Source organism: Lepisosteus platostomus, chromosome 3 (assembly GCF_059453375.1).
Source record: "Lepisosteus platostomus isolate fLepPlt1 chromosome 3, fLepPlt1.hap1, whole genome shotgun sequence".
In the NCBI taxonomy this organism is placed as follows: domain Eukaryota; kingdom Metazoa; phylum Chordata; class Actinopteri; order Semionotiformes; family Lepisosteidae; genus Lepisosteus; species Lepisosteus platostomus.
In genome coordinates, this window is record NC_142613.1 from 860,404 (window position 1) to 874,541 (window position 14,138).

Consider the following 14,138-nt stretch of genomic DNA (forward strand, 5'->3'; position numbering starts at 1 on the left):
TCGCCTGGCCAATGGCCAGGACCTCCTCCAACACCCTGCCTGCCCTTAGGGCTCTTGAGAGGCTCGGCCAAGCAGAGACTTGCCCTCTGAGAGCAAGCTGAGCTCCGTGGACCCGATGTCACGGGTTAGGGTTAGGGAGTCGTTCTGGGAGTCTGCTCTCCTGTTGGTACGCCTCTGCAGAGTTCGTTTTGCTCGAAGAAGCAGCCCGGGTTGAGGGTGAGTGGTTGTTTCTCCTGTGTCTTTGGCTCTGTGATTTCTTGGCTGAGCTGATTATTTCTCACTGTCTGAATCGGAGCTGTGGTCTGTGGTCTGTGGCCTGGACGTGGTCCAAGCCGAGGTTTCTACATCGACCTCCAGGGGAGTCTGCCGCGGCCCGTCTTGTCAAACTGGAAATACTCTCGTGATCCAGATCGAGACGAGGAGACACAGCCCTGTTGTCTCATGCTTTGTGGGAGGAGTTGGAGTTTCCTTCTTAAACTGGGTTTACTTTGCAGTCGTGTTGTGACTTTTTAATGGAGTCCCTTCTGGTTAGGATATCTAGGATGGTGGGTTGCCCGGGATTCCAGTTGATTCCCAGCCGCTTTTCGAGTCCTGCTTTTCCTGGCACAGCATGCTTGAGACCAGAATTAAAAAAAAGTTTATCAACCTCGACCTCTGAGCTTTCATATTAAGCACGTTCTAATTCTGAATCAATTTGCACATTGATCACCTTTCCCAGGCTTTGGAATTCCTGCTTTGATAACAACACGCACAGTAGACTCGATTCGGTAAGTTATTACGGTGCATTTATACTTTGTTCTGTGAAATAACCTCTCTTTTACTAGTACATGCACTTGGATAGTCATGTGCAGTTACTGAATGGCAAAAAAAATATATAGACCTAAGTCATAACAAAAATGTAATTCAAGCAGACGCTATTTTTCCAAATGGCTCAGCTTCTATTAAATTAAGATCTGTCCTGGATTATTCTTTTGAAAAGAATAAACTACCTGAAAAATAAGCTTTGTTAAAAAGTCTCCCTCTCCAAATAAGACTTGAATGAGATGCTACATGTTTCTTTAGATATTTTATCATTCTCCTTGCGTATGGAATATGAAAGTGCTTATTCGGGTTTCCAGCAGTGCTTGAGTGGGTTGCAGTCAGGATACAGATACAATATTCTCAGACAAGGCAGGAACAGCTCTGGACCTGCTGTTTTATAGGAGATGGTCATTCTGGTCATGAGCCAGTGACCAGCTCTTCTGGAGCAAGATTGGCACGTATGTCATCCCTTCAAGATAAAGTACTGTATATGTTTTATGGTGGATGTACTTCCAGCTGAACTTAAGTTGTCTTGACTGACTGAGAGACGGAGCTGCAACCTGAAGAGCCCCCTCTAATTTCTTTGGGGGCCTCATTTTGTTTGTGGCAATGTTTTCCGATATACAGGTCAATAAAAATGATCTAAATTTAAAGTCAAATAAACAATCTAGAAAGGCTTTAGTGCCACTGAATTGCCAGAATCCTCGACATTTCCACTCAGTTTAGAGGAACATTAAACCGACCGTCCCCAATCAATTAATCAATCAATCGAGGTTCATTTATCAAATGCACAACAATACGGCGGTCTTGTCGGCAATGAAATGCTTTTTCCGCAAGCTCGCAAGGAGAGATGACAGAAGTTGATAGAATTAAGGTTACGGAGTAGAGTACTATAACTTATACAATTTACAAGATTAACGATGGCTGGGATCCGAGAGACGGCCCAGGATGTTTTGCTGAAACACCTGTATGACCTGGGCGAGAAGGAGCTGAAGAGGTTCTGCTGCAAGCTGAGCGAGGTGGAGCACGGTGGGCGTTGCGTACGCTCCGGACAGCTGGAGAGGGCCGACCACATCGACACCGCCAAGCTGATGATCTCCACCTTCGGGGAGCAGGCCGTGAGCCTGGCTGTGGACATCCTGAGGGCCATCAGCTACTGCCAGGTGGCCACACAGCTGCAGAGCAGCTGGGCAGGTAGGGCTGAACGAGATCGGTGGTTGGCTGTTTTGGAATAAAGGGCGCCCTCCCCAGTCCCGCAGCATGAAGAGCTGCAGCTCCCACAAGTTGTGAAGGCGGTGAGGGGCGGAGGGCAAGCAACCACAAAGGAACGTGGAAGAAAGCGAGAGGAACGTGCAGGTTGTGCTTTTACCAGCTTTTACCAGCTGGCAGTTTCTTGAAGGACCCCTCTGTTCCTCTTTCAGGGCATCAAGGCGCATGCAGGAGGGAGAGAGAAGGTAGGCTGACATCCGCTTTCCTCCTCACAGGCTCTACAGGTTAGATTAACCCCCCAGTTCTTGTTGCAGTCATGCCAGCGTGACCAGGAGCCAGGGAATCTGTCTGATAAGGGTGTTGTTCAGACATGCCAGGCGGGAGAAACTGTCGTTCCAGTGAGGTGATCTTAATTGCGAAAAAGTCCCCAGTCCTTGTCTAGTTAGTGGGTGCTTGATGCCGACGTGCACCCCCTGCAGGGTGACGTTGAGTGTTGTCTCTTCATGCTGTCTCTTTCTGGGGTCCCCAGAGTACGTGTCGAGATACAAGGAGGTTATAAAGATGAAGTACGAATGGGTCCAGGACAACGCCGCCGGAGACCTGGACTTCAGCAGCTTCAGGAAGCTCTACACGGACCTGCGCATCCTGAGGAAAGGGGCGGGCGGGGGCAGGCGGGCCAAGCGGCTGGTGCGGCAGAACACGCTGGACAACGAGTGCGCCAGCCTGGGGAGCCTCCTGGTCCCGGGCAAGCCTCAGATCCTGGTCCTGCTCGGGATAGCCGGGATCGGGAAGACCTACACCGTCCGGAAGATCATGCTGGACTGGGCCTCGGGAGAGCTGTACAACCAGTTTGATTACGTCTTCCACCTGGATTGTAAAAGCCTCTGCAACGTGTTGGAGGAGAGCACCGTGCTGGACTTGATCTTTGAGAGCTGTCCAGAGCTCCGACAGGTCCCTGGGGAAGTCATTGGGAGCACCGAACGGGTCCTGGTCCTGATTGACGGCCTGGACGCTGTGGATCTGCCGCCAGACTCCGGGCCCTGGAAGGATGGGCTCGGCACAGCCAGGCTGCCCGTGCCCAGGCTGCTGCTCGGCTTGCTGAAGAGGAGGCTGTGCTCCCACTGGTCCTTGCTGGTGACAGTTCGCCCGACGGTGGTGGAGCAAATCATGACATGCAACCTTGCGTGCCAGTGGGCAGAAATCCTCGGATTCCCCAAGGAGAGGATAGATGACTACTTCCAGAGGTATTTTGAGGAGCCCGAAACTGCTGCTGAGGCTGTGCAGCACGTGAGAAGTAACGAAGTCCTGCTGGAGATGTGTGTGACTCCCCTCATCTGCTGGGTGGTCTGTGTGCTGCTGGATTCTGAGGAGAGGCCAAGAGACTCCATGACTTACATCTTAGTGAACTACATCTACACCCTTCTGAAGCACCACCATACAGACTCAGTGAGCGACAAAGAGATGCTTCAAAAACTCTGCCTCCTGGCCAGGACGGGCGTTGAACAACGAAAGTCTTGCTTTCGCATGCAGGAGCTGCCTGTAGAGCTAGCGGGCATGCCTAAGCTGCCCGACAGCTTCGTCATGAGAATTCTGACGCAGCAGGGGGTCACCAAGAGGTCGGAGTACTCCTTCACCCTGCCCGCTCTGCAGGAGGTGCTGGCGGCCATCAGCTTCGCCGGCGACGCCACCGGAGACCAGCTGGACGAGCTCCTGTCGAACGCCCTCCTCCCGGAGAACGGGCACCTCCGGGTTGTCGTCCAGCACCTCCACGGGCTGCTCCACGAAGAGAACTGGGATCTCCTCGAGAGCTTCGGCCTGCATCTGGGCTCCCGCCTGCGGGCTCGGCTCGCGCACTGGACGGGCGAGGCGCTGAAGGTGTGTCGATGCCGGCCGGAGGACAGCTACTTCCTCCTGGACCTCATGCTGTGCCTGTTCGAGCGGCGGGAGGAGGCGTTCGCCAGGGACGCCCTGCGCCAGCTGCCCGAGATCACTCTCCAGTGCATCGTGCTGGAAGGGAGGCACTTCCTGGTGCTGCGCTACTGCCTCCAGCACTGCAGGCCCAAGCTCGTGCTGCGCAACTGCAGCCTGAGGAGCCAGGAGGCCAGGAAGCTGCTCCCCCTGGTGGACAGGTGTGAAAGCTTCAGGTAAGGAAAGCTCAGCAGTGCCACAGCAGGGCTTAGTCAGCTAGAGACAGATGGAGCTTTTTACAAATCAGAGGAGGTTTCTAGTTTTCCATTGCCCATTCTAGCTGGTTCAAATTAATTTCAGCACACAGAGCAGGAGGCCTGACCTGAAAAATTGCCTGAAAAACTCTTTTCTTATATGGTGAATTACTAATGCATGTAATATTCAATTCAAGCTTTATTAAACTGGGGAAACGCACGGACCTTGTTTCATGGTCCAACACAACAGTACAACAAAGACCAACATTACGAACAAAGAATACAGTCCAGCTGTGCTTCAGGAGATTAGATACATCCCGGCCTCCTTGTAGCAACACCCGAAATAAGAAGATGAATGTGGGACAGTGGTAAGCTGTGATGGGGTGACTTGAGTGAGTTATGTTTTTAAGGAACCTGGACCTGCGTTTAGATCCGTTGGAGGGAGGCCATCGCCTGCAAGTGTGTCTGAGTCTGTCCAGCAAAACCCCCGTGATAAAGGGGTCACGTTTTAAATTGAGAACAAGATAAGATAAGATCACTTTATTGGCCATATACATTTTTTTGTATTAGAACATTACAACATTAGTTGAATACAACATAAGTTGTATTTCTTGTATTAGAGATTGTATTAGAACAAACGAGGTTCGTTACCGATGTGATCTGTGAGGTACAGAACCTGACAGAAGAGGCCTGCAGCATATCCGGGGTGGATCGAAGGATTTGAGAAATGCTGCTTCCAGGACGTGCAGGGATAACGGTTTATAAACCCCGTAAGCAAGCCAGGATCTTGTCTTGCAAGTCTTCAATTCAGTTTATTTTTATATAGTGCCTTTCACAACAAGGTTGCCCCAAGGCACTTAACAATGCAAGTGACCCTACATGTTGTGAATACAGAACAGAAAAGACCAGAAGACAACGGAGGAGAGGGACCAAACACTCCTGAGTGAGGAGAAATAAAGCCTCTAGGGGTCCAAGGTCAACTGGCTGTCCAACCCCTCTGGGCACGCTCACGTTATACAATTTAAAAAAAGGAAATGAATGAAACGCCTGTCTCGGGAGAGTGTGTGAGCTACAAGGGATGTGCAGACCGAGGAGTGATGTGGCTCTTCACTGGGTCTCTCCCCAGCATCCAGATGTCGGAGATAAGCGAGGCGTCTATGAGGGAGCTGAGTGGGCGTTTTGCGAAGATGCACCAGCTGGGATACCTGGAGTTGACCTCGAGCCCGAACAGCGACGCCCTGGATTTAACCTGTTCGACAGAGAGCGCAGCGGGCGACACCACTCTTCTTCCGAGTGTGAGGATCGAGGGCGTTCCCAGGGCCCAGACCTGCCTGCGCTGGTTCCTACAGGACTGTGGGTTCTGCCCCAGGACGCTGTACTTCCATGACCAGAAGGAGGAGGAGGAGGTGCAGGGGATGTTGGAAGTCTTGCAGGAGACGGACTGTCAGCTCCAGTGTGTCAGGTAGAGTGTGGGGGGGGGGGGCAGACCGCAGGAAGTCAGAGCCTGTCATGCCTTTGGAGATCCAGACTGACTGGAAGTGGGCAGGAGAGAGCAGCACAGGGGTGTGATGAGAGGACCTGCTCTGTGTTATTCTCTCCATTAACTAGATCCCCTGTACTGTGTCACTGGCGTATCATACATCCGCCTTGCCTGTGTGTCTGTGTGGGTCTCGGGCAGTCGGACAGCTGCTCCCCGTGACTCAGCAGTGGAAGAGAGGTCAGGGCTCAGATCTCAGAGGGGGCACAACAGGGGTACCCCTGAGCAAAGGCACTTGTCAGATTGCCTTAGTAAAAAAAAATCCCATTTAAATAAGTGGGTACAACTGTAAATCACTTTGGCTAAATGCACCTGCCAAATACATTTAGAATAATAAACTAGGTGATGTTTCTCTCTGTCTGATGTGTTGTTTCATTGTCTCAGTGTGTCAGTGCTGTGTTGCGACTCAGTGTCGGGGTGCTGTGTCTGCTCTGCTGTTCCAGTGTGAAGCGCTGCTGTCTCTCGGAGCGCAGTGTTCGAGCCCTGCTGGCCCTGCTGGAGAGCAGACCTGCCATCACCACCTTGGACCTGGAAGGGAGTGGCCTGGGAGAGGCGGGGCTGCGGCTTCTCTGTGATAGGCTGGGGGACATGGGGGGCGGCGGCCTGCAGTCACTGGGGTAGGTGGAGCTGTGTTTGGTTTGTTCCCGTTCAAACTGCCAGGAAAATCAGTGAGGAAGGTTACTGCAGGCATAAAGTCAATTCAGCCTCTTGTCTCTCTGTTCCAAACAATAACCTTTACCAGTCAAGATCATTTTAAATCTGTTATCCCTGGAAGGTTCACATGCTTTAACCCTGTCTGGAAAGGAGTCAAATGCATCTTATAGGTTATTATGCACTTAGGTATTCCCAAGATTAAAAAAACACCCGACCTTTGATCCAGCTGGGCACGTTGAGATGTTGTGTCTGAGAGTGCATTGTGTTCAGCGATGTTAACAGCTAAAATCGATTTCCACTGAATCAGGCGCTGTAGGGTATGAAAAAATAATTGTCCTTATCTGTGAGATGACGGGGCGCAGGTGACCTGTGATGGGCTCAGAATCACAGGAGGAAACCAGTGGTAGAAGTTCTGGTTGTACATGAGCCTTTCTGACCGGCACTTGCGAGAGGTAGTTCTCGTTGCAGTATTTCTGCTCTGGATGACCCGGGCAGAGGAGAGCAGGGAGAGGCGTAGTGAAATCGGGACTGCAGGAAGCTCAGTTAATGGGGACAGCTGCCGGCAGAGACAGGGACTCTTACTGCTGCAGACTGGCGTGACGGGGTTCCAAAGGCCTCCTTTGCACTGTCCTGATGCAATTTTCACTTTTCTCCCCTCTGTTTCCTGGCAGCCTTAATGTATATTTCTAGTGCTTATTTCATTTTAAACCGAGTTCTTTATTTAAGTGCAGTGTGTTGTAACTGACACCAGATGGCAGTGTGCATGAATGACTGAGTAGTTCTTTGCCTCATTCCAGGCTGATGGACACCGGCTTGACAGCCGCCAGTGTCCCCGCCGTCTGCTCCCTCCTGAGGAAGACGGCGGTCAGCGCCCTGAGTCTGGGAGACAACCCCCTGGGGGACGAGGGGGTGAGGCTGCTGTGTGAGGCCCTTGGGGACCCCAGCTGCCAGCTGCAGAGGCTCTCGTGAGTCCCCTCGCCCCTGTCCCCCGGTGTCTGTGACTGCAGGGACTCTCGTGAGTCCCCCCCGCGCCTGTCCCCCGGTGTCTGTGACTGCAGAGGCTCTCGTGAGTCCCCCCGCGCCTGTCCCCCGGTGTCTGTGACTGCAGAGGCTCTCGTGAGTCCCCTCGCGCCTGTCCCCCGGTGTCTGTGACTGCAGAGACTCTCGTGAGTCCCCCCGCGCCTGTCCCCCGGTGTCTGTGACTGCAGGGACTCTCGTGAGTCCCCTCGCGCCTGTCCCCCGGTGTCTGTGACTGCAGAGACTCTCGTGAGTCCCCTCGCGCCTGTCCCCCGGTGTCTGTGACTGCAGAGACTCTCGTGAGTCCCCTCGCGCCTGTCCCCCGGTGTCTGTGACTGCAGAGACTCTCGTGAGTCCCCTCGCGCCTGTCCCCTGGTGTCTGTGACTGCAGAGACTCTCGTGAGTCCCCTCGCGCCTGTCCCCCGGTGTCCATGACTGCAGGGACTCTCGTGAGTCCCCCCGCGCCTGTCCCCCGGTGTCTGTGACTGCAGGGACTCTCGTGAGTCCCCCCGCGCCTGTCCCCCGGTGTCTGACTGTCTGGAGCAGAGAGTTTGCTTTCGAAGGAACAGGAATCGAGACTCACAGTAAAGGAGTCCAGACACGCTCCTCCCTCAGTGGCACAGGCAGTACAGACTGTGCCTCTTGCCCTGTGCTGTAACGGAGCTGCGTGTTTTCAGCCAGTGCTCTGTCTCCCGCAGCCTGGTGAGGTGCGTGCTGAGTGACGGCGCCCTGCCTCACCTGCAGGTGGCGCTGGAGGGCACCCGGACCCTGACAGAGCTGCGGCTGGGCGGTAACGACTGGCCGGAGTCCTGCGCGGAGGCGCTGCGGTGCTTGTGGATGTCCTGCCGCGGCCTCAAGTACCTGGAGTGAGTTCACGCCGCGGACGGGCTGCCCATCCGCCGTCGGAGTCGCGCGCTGCGTCGTGCTCCGTCTTATTGAGTTCTTCCTGTTGCCTTCTCTTCCCGCCAGCTTCTCTGCTACTCCGGTGTGCAGCAGGTTGGAGAGGGCTTGCTTTCTGAGAAGCGACTGACATGGGCTGCGCAGGAGAAACCCCTTGGCCCTGCCTCGCGCCGCCCTGCGACGAGTCGTTTCTTCGGCCTCAGGTCTCTCTGTAGGCGTCCTTCCAGTCTCCTCTTGCTCAGTCTCGGCACATCAGAAATATTCCTCTCTTGTCTTGCCCAGGGGTCCTGAGTGTGGTGCATGGCGTGTTCCTATCCAGAGCAGCGGTGTGGATACGGAGGCAGGGCAGCTTTGTTGGATGGTGTACCGGCTGTGGTGCAGAGGGATCCGGGCAGGACAGCTCTGGCTCCGGTCTCGGGTGCACTCGTGGGCAGGGTGCTCGCTCGGACTGCTCGGTACACTCCCTGCTGTGTGACTGGGTTTGCAGGCGACTCGGGTTTTCCTCTCGGCTGCCTGAAGGGAATGGGGTGCAGAGTCTGTGCGCTGCCAGCAGAGCTGAAAGAGGACATCATGGCTCTGTCCCTCGGCTGGCTGGGTTTTTAAAGACGCTGACCCTTCCTGGTGCAGATCGGTGGTCCTGCTGTCCTGCCAGGGGACAGTGACCAGCGCTGTGCGGAGAGGCCCTGTGCTCTTCAGCTGCAGATGAGAAAATGACACTGCAGGTCAACGCAGGCCGCGCCTTGTGGGTTTCATAACCTGAAACTGGATTTTCTTTCTGTGCTAATATTCTTTTTTACAAATTTACAATGTACTTTTTTTTACAAACTTTGTGCAGCCTCTCCAGAAAGTGGGTGTGTGTTTTGTAAAGTACAGCTTTGTTTTAGAACATTTAAAAGGAGGTCGGTCAAATCGTTTGTAGCCGTGGGGCTCTGGGTAAATGAATCACAGGATGTTTCTGAGGTCATGTGAGGCAACAGTCATGGCATAATGATCACATTGATTGTGGATAAAAGAAAAAAAAAACTGCAGTGAAATACGAAGCAATTCAAGTATTATGAAAAAAAGTACAGCGTACCAAGTCATAGAACATCAGATACAGGCCATTGATTAAGCAAAGCTTTTCAAAAGCAGCCTCAGACTCGACTATACTTGACGCCCAGCAGAGGACAGGTAACCTCGCTCAGCTGAAGGCCTTGTCTTGAGTCGTGGTGTGCAGGACCTGTCTCAGGCCCTGTGGTGTTTCCTGCTGCAGCTGTGAGCCTGATCTGTCGTCAGCGGGGACTGGTGGGGAGAAATGCCCGAACGGGCCAGGGCGATCAGGGCAAAGGTCACGGACTGTCTGCAGCCAAGAGTCGCCACCGAGCCCCTCTCCTCCGGCTTGTCTCCCACTGAATCCCAGACATGCAGAGCTGAGCACCGTGTTCCTGACGCCCCGGTGTGACAAGCTGCTTCAAGATCTCGGTCCGAAACAAATCTCCTGTTCATTTCCGAGAGTGACCCTGGATCTCCTTCCCATTGTTGAGCGCGAGGTCATCCTTTCAGGTGACTCTCTCAAGACCCAGGTGTTCAGAAGGCCCGAGAGTCGGGTCGGGTCGGGCCCTCCTGCTGTCCTTGTCTGTTCCAGGTCGAACTGCAGCTGCACATCAGACCTCATGCTTGTCTGTGTCGCACGTTTTTCACCACTTGTTGGTCTTTGAATGTGCACAAGTGCTGTAAGGCAGAATCTGTTTAAAACCGAATTCACTGGGCCTGTCAGAGCAGGACTGGTCACTACCTGTCATGCAACATAACTGTTCCTCCTACCTTTCAGTCTGGAAAGTCTCCTTCAGGCGTTGCTGTCTACAGCCCTGTAGACAAGAATCCCTGCTGTTTCCTCGCATGTCCTTCACTCAGTAAACTGCTGCACGAGCAGTGAACAGAGTGCCTTCAGCTGAAGCAGATGGGTGACCCTGATATTTGGGGCCTGTATCTATGTCCTCTGCAGGAGCCTGGCTCTTAGGCATGCAGGAGTCTGAACAGTGATCAGATAGATGGACACAGCCTGTCTTGCGCCTTTGTGCTTTAAAGAGCCAAGAATCCCATTAAAATAAAACTGTGCCTCTTCTCCAACAGTGGTGCGGGCTGAAGCAGCGTTGTTAGGGCGTTTTACCAGTGTGCTCCACTAGGTGGCACTGTTGTACGGCGTACAGAAATCTTCCTGCTAAACGCGGGGTCTCCAGCTCAGGTCCCCAGTGTCCTCTGTCTGTAGTCCACCCTGGGTCTTGGCTGGCTGGTCAGTTATATAAGTGCATGTATGACTGTGACACTCCTAGCCAGCCCGTTGGGCTTCTGTACACAACTGTACCTTTCAGAGAGTGAATGTTTTCAGTAATCAACTGTAAAACAGCTTCAGATCAATCTGATGGAAGAATACAGGTGTGAGTTGTTTAATTGAGTAGCCAGGTTGGACAGAAAGAGGAGGTAATAGTCATTACGGGAATGGAGTCTGAGACCCTGGACTTAATGCGAGATTAGTGAAAACAAGATAAGATCACGTTCTTTATTGGCCCTATACAATTTCTCATATTAGGAATTTGTCTTTTCACAGACCCCAGCTTGCTCTCCATGAGACACACAGACAGGGAGAGAGAAGCTGGGGGTCAGAACGCAGGGTCAGCTGTTTATATAGCACCCCTGGGGTTAGGGACCTTGCTCAGGGGCCCAACAGCATAGGATTCCTCTGGGGGCCACAGGATACGAACCGGCAACCTTCCAGCTACAGCCCCAGGCACAGATCCTTAGCCCCACGGCCACAGCACCGCCCACCACAACTGAGATGCACCGTGCAGAGGACTCCTAGCTGTGATGTGGCCCAGTGGCGGCGGGTTATTCACTGGCAGTCTGGTGTGGCGTCTCCACCGCGCCCTGTCCACCGCGCCTGGACAGGCCTGTGGCCAGCGGTCAGAAACACAGGCTGAAGGCAGGGAGCAGCGAAACAGCGGACAGGGGGGATAGCGCGCTCTTGCGAGGCAGGTGCTCGAGGGTCACTCTCCTGGGCTGACCCCGCAGTGCCGGAGCCCGGCAGGCCCGTTCCCCGGCTCGGCCCGCTCCCCCTGCAGCTGAGCAGCAGCTCCTCAAGGCCTTGAGAGACAGTGTGGGAGAAAGCGTGACAGTGAGCGCATTGTGTTCCCATCTAAATATATCTCCTGATTCAGGCACTGGCATGGTGGGAGAGGAGTTTCCATGGCAACAGAAGGTGTGTAGTTGTAGGACCAGATGAGTTACTGCAGTGGAACTGCCCGGACACGTTCACGAGCAGCTGCACACCTGAGCAGCATCCGCAAACGGCCAGAGGCCAGCTGCGAGTCGGGGCCCTCCCCTCAGAAGCAGTATTGTCTCTCCCAGGGGAAGTTTCCCTTTTCTACCTGTTTAAAAGTTGATTCATCCTGCATGCTGGGAGAAGATGGTAAGAGGAAAGCATTCCTGTCTGCTAGCCTCTGAGATGTAACCTCTCACTGTTTTCATTCTTCCCTATACCAGAACTGTGCTTGGTAAACTGCTGTACCTTCCAGTGCCTCGGCTCTAACCACTAGCCCACACTGCCTCACCCTCTCTCTCTCCCAGTGCCTCGGCTCTAACCACTAGCCCACACTGCCTCCCTCTCTCTCATCCCCAGTGCCTCAGCTCTAACCACTAGCCCACACTGCCTCCCTCTCTCTCTCCCAGTGCCTCGGCTCTAACCACTAGCCCACACTGCCTCCCTCTCTCTCTCCCAGTGCCTCGGCTCTAACCACTAGCCCACACTGCCTCCCTCTCTCTCTCCCAGTGTCTCAGCTCTAACCACTAGCCCACACTGCCTCCCTCTCTCTCTCTCCCAGTGCCTCAGCTCTAACCACTAGCCCACACTGCCTCCCTCTCTCTCTCTCCCAGTGCCTCAGCTCTAACCACTAGCCCACACTGCCTCCCTCTCTCTCTCTCCCAGTGCCTCAGCTCTAACCACTTGCCCACACTGCCTCCCTCTCTCTCTCTCCCAGTGTCTCAGCTCTAACCACTAGCCCACACTGCCTCCCTCTCTCTCTCCCAGTGCCTCGGCTCTAACCACTAGCCCACACTGCCTCCCTCTCTCTCTCCCAGTGTCTCAGCTCTAACCACTAGCCCACACTGCCTCCCTCTCTCTCTCTCCCAGTGCCTCAGCTCTAACCACTTGCCCACACTGCCTCCCTCTCTCTCTCTCCCAGTGCCTCAGCTCTAACCACTAGCCCACACTGCCTCCCTCTCTCTCCCCCAGTGCCTCAGCTCTAACCACTAGCCCACACTGCCTCCCTCTCTCTCTCTCCCAGTGCCTCAGCTCTAACCACTAGCCCACACTGCCTCCCTCTCTCTCCCAGTGCCTCAGCTCTAACCACTAGCCCACACTGCCTCCCTCTCTCTCTCTCTCCCAGTGTCTCAGCTCTAACCACTAGCCCACACTGCCTCCCTCTCTCTCTCTCCCAGTGCCTCAGCTCTAACCACTAGCCCACACTGCCTCCCTCTCTCTCTCTCCCAGTGCCTCAGCTCTAACCACTAGCCCACACTGCCTCCCTCTCTCTCTCTCCCAGTGCCTCAGCTCTAACCACTAGCCCACACTGCCTCCCTCTCTCTCTCTCCCAGTGCCTCGGCTCTAACCACTAGCCCACACTGCCTCCCTCTCTCTCCCAGTGCCTCAGCTCTAACCACTAGCCCACACTGCTTCCCTATTCTTCAGCAATGGGCTCCAGGTTCCAAACTTGCTATTCTGTCCATCGCAGTCTGACCCTGTGCTGTCAGAGGAATCAGGTTCGGGTTTGTGGGCTGGTCAGGGGTCAGGGGTCACGAGTGCCTGACAGGACTGGGGCGATTTGTGTTGGGTCAGGGGTGCGTTCCTGAGAAGAGGGAGTGAGTGATCCCAGCCAGTGGCAGCAAGATCTCATCACCAAGGGCTGAAGATGAAGCTCTCTGCAGCTGGGTCTACAAGCTCCAGCTCTGCCTGGGACTGAACAGAGCTGAAAGTCTCCCTGTGACCCCAGCTTGTGTTGCAGGTGGCTGTGATCTGACACTGTCATCGCCTCAGGGCAGGTTAAGCGCAGGAACACTGCAGGGGTTCGATAGACCTACAGTGGACCTGCTGACGGCTCCTGTTGGCTGATCTGTGTTGTTGAACGTGACTAGAACCCTTCATGGTCTCGCTGTCGCTCGTGTGTACGATTGTGATGTCGGCACTTTCTTCTCAGATCATCGTCCAGCTCCATCTCCCACAGGCAGCTTTCAAACCCACTCGAGCCCTGAGGCTGCTGCTATGCCTCTCTGCCATCGATGCTCTCAAGACCACCCCGGTCCAGACTCCTGCCAGCACTCAGACAAGTGGTGTTCTAGCACCAGAGTCCTCTCAGAAGGCAGTCAGCCCATCTCCTGGCTCCAGCAGTCCTTGGGGGACGTCCTGTTTCTGTGTCCTCTGCAGTGAGACTCTCTGGGATTGTGGCTCTGCTAGTGACAGAAACTGCACTTCAAGTACAGGTTCACTTTTTACTTCAAACATTGTTACATGAGTTTGCAGTTTTGATCTTTATCAAAACACATTAATAAAACTTCAGTGAATCATCAGTGAAACAGCTGAAAGTTTTAATTATTAACATTCTTGCCTATGGAAGTGATTTTTTTTCATGTTGCCTTTTCCCATGTTTTCATACACTGTGTGGCTTTTGCACAGATCCTCTTCGGCTGCTGCTCACTCACCAGGAGGGAGAGGAAGTGACCTCATTTGTGTCTGCAGATGGCTCTTGGCAGTGATGCATGAGCGCAGCTCCACAGACAGAGACACGCATTACTGTACATAGCACACAGCTTACACAGAGGCAGTCACA

At 53.9% G+C, this 14,138-nt stretch overlaps 1 protein-coding gene across 5 annotated transcripts; it reads left to right on the forward strand.

The window, feature by feature from the left end:
- The first annotated feature begins 17 nt into the window (after positions 1-17).
- LOC148673992 (NACHT, LRR and PYD domains-containing protein 3-like) lies at positions 18-10,391 on the forward strand. Of its 5 annotated transcripts, XR_015933494.1 has the most exons (10): positions 18-767; positions 1,715-1,995; positions 2,223-2,255; positions 2,540-4,154; positions 5,299-5,634; positions 6,102-6,326; positions 7,161-7,328; positions 8,079-8,246; positions 8,350-8,483; positions 8,563-10,391. XR_015933494.1 is itself a non-coding variant. In XM_088623649.1 (9 exons), the coding sequence occupies exons 2-9, from the start codon at positions 1,722-1,724 to the stop codon at positions 8,408-8,410; spliced, it is 2,880 nt and encodes a 959-aa protein (XP_088479775.1). In that variant the 5' UTR covers positions 18-767; positions 1,715-1,721; the 3' UTR covers positions 8,411-10,391. The 5 variants fall into 5 exon arrangements, 4 of the variants coding, with proteins under 4 accessions (XP_088479775.1, XP_088479776.1, XP_088479778.1 ...); XM_088623649.1 differs by having other exon boundaries at positions 8,350-10,391; XM_088623650.1 differs by having other exon boundaries at positions 6,153-6,326; positions 8,350-10,391.
- Positions 10,392-14,138: the final 3,747 nt, after the last annotated feature.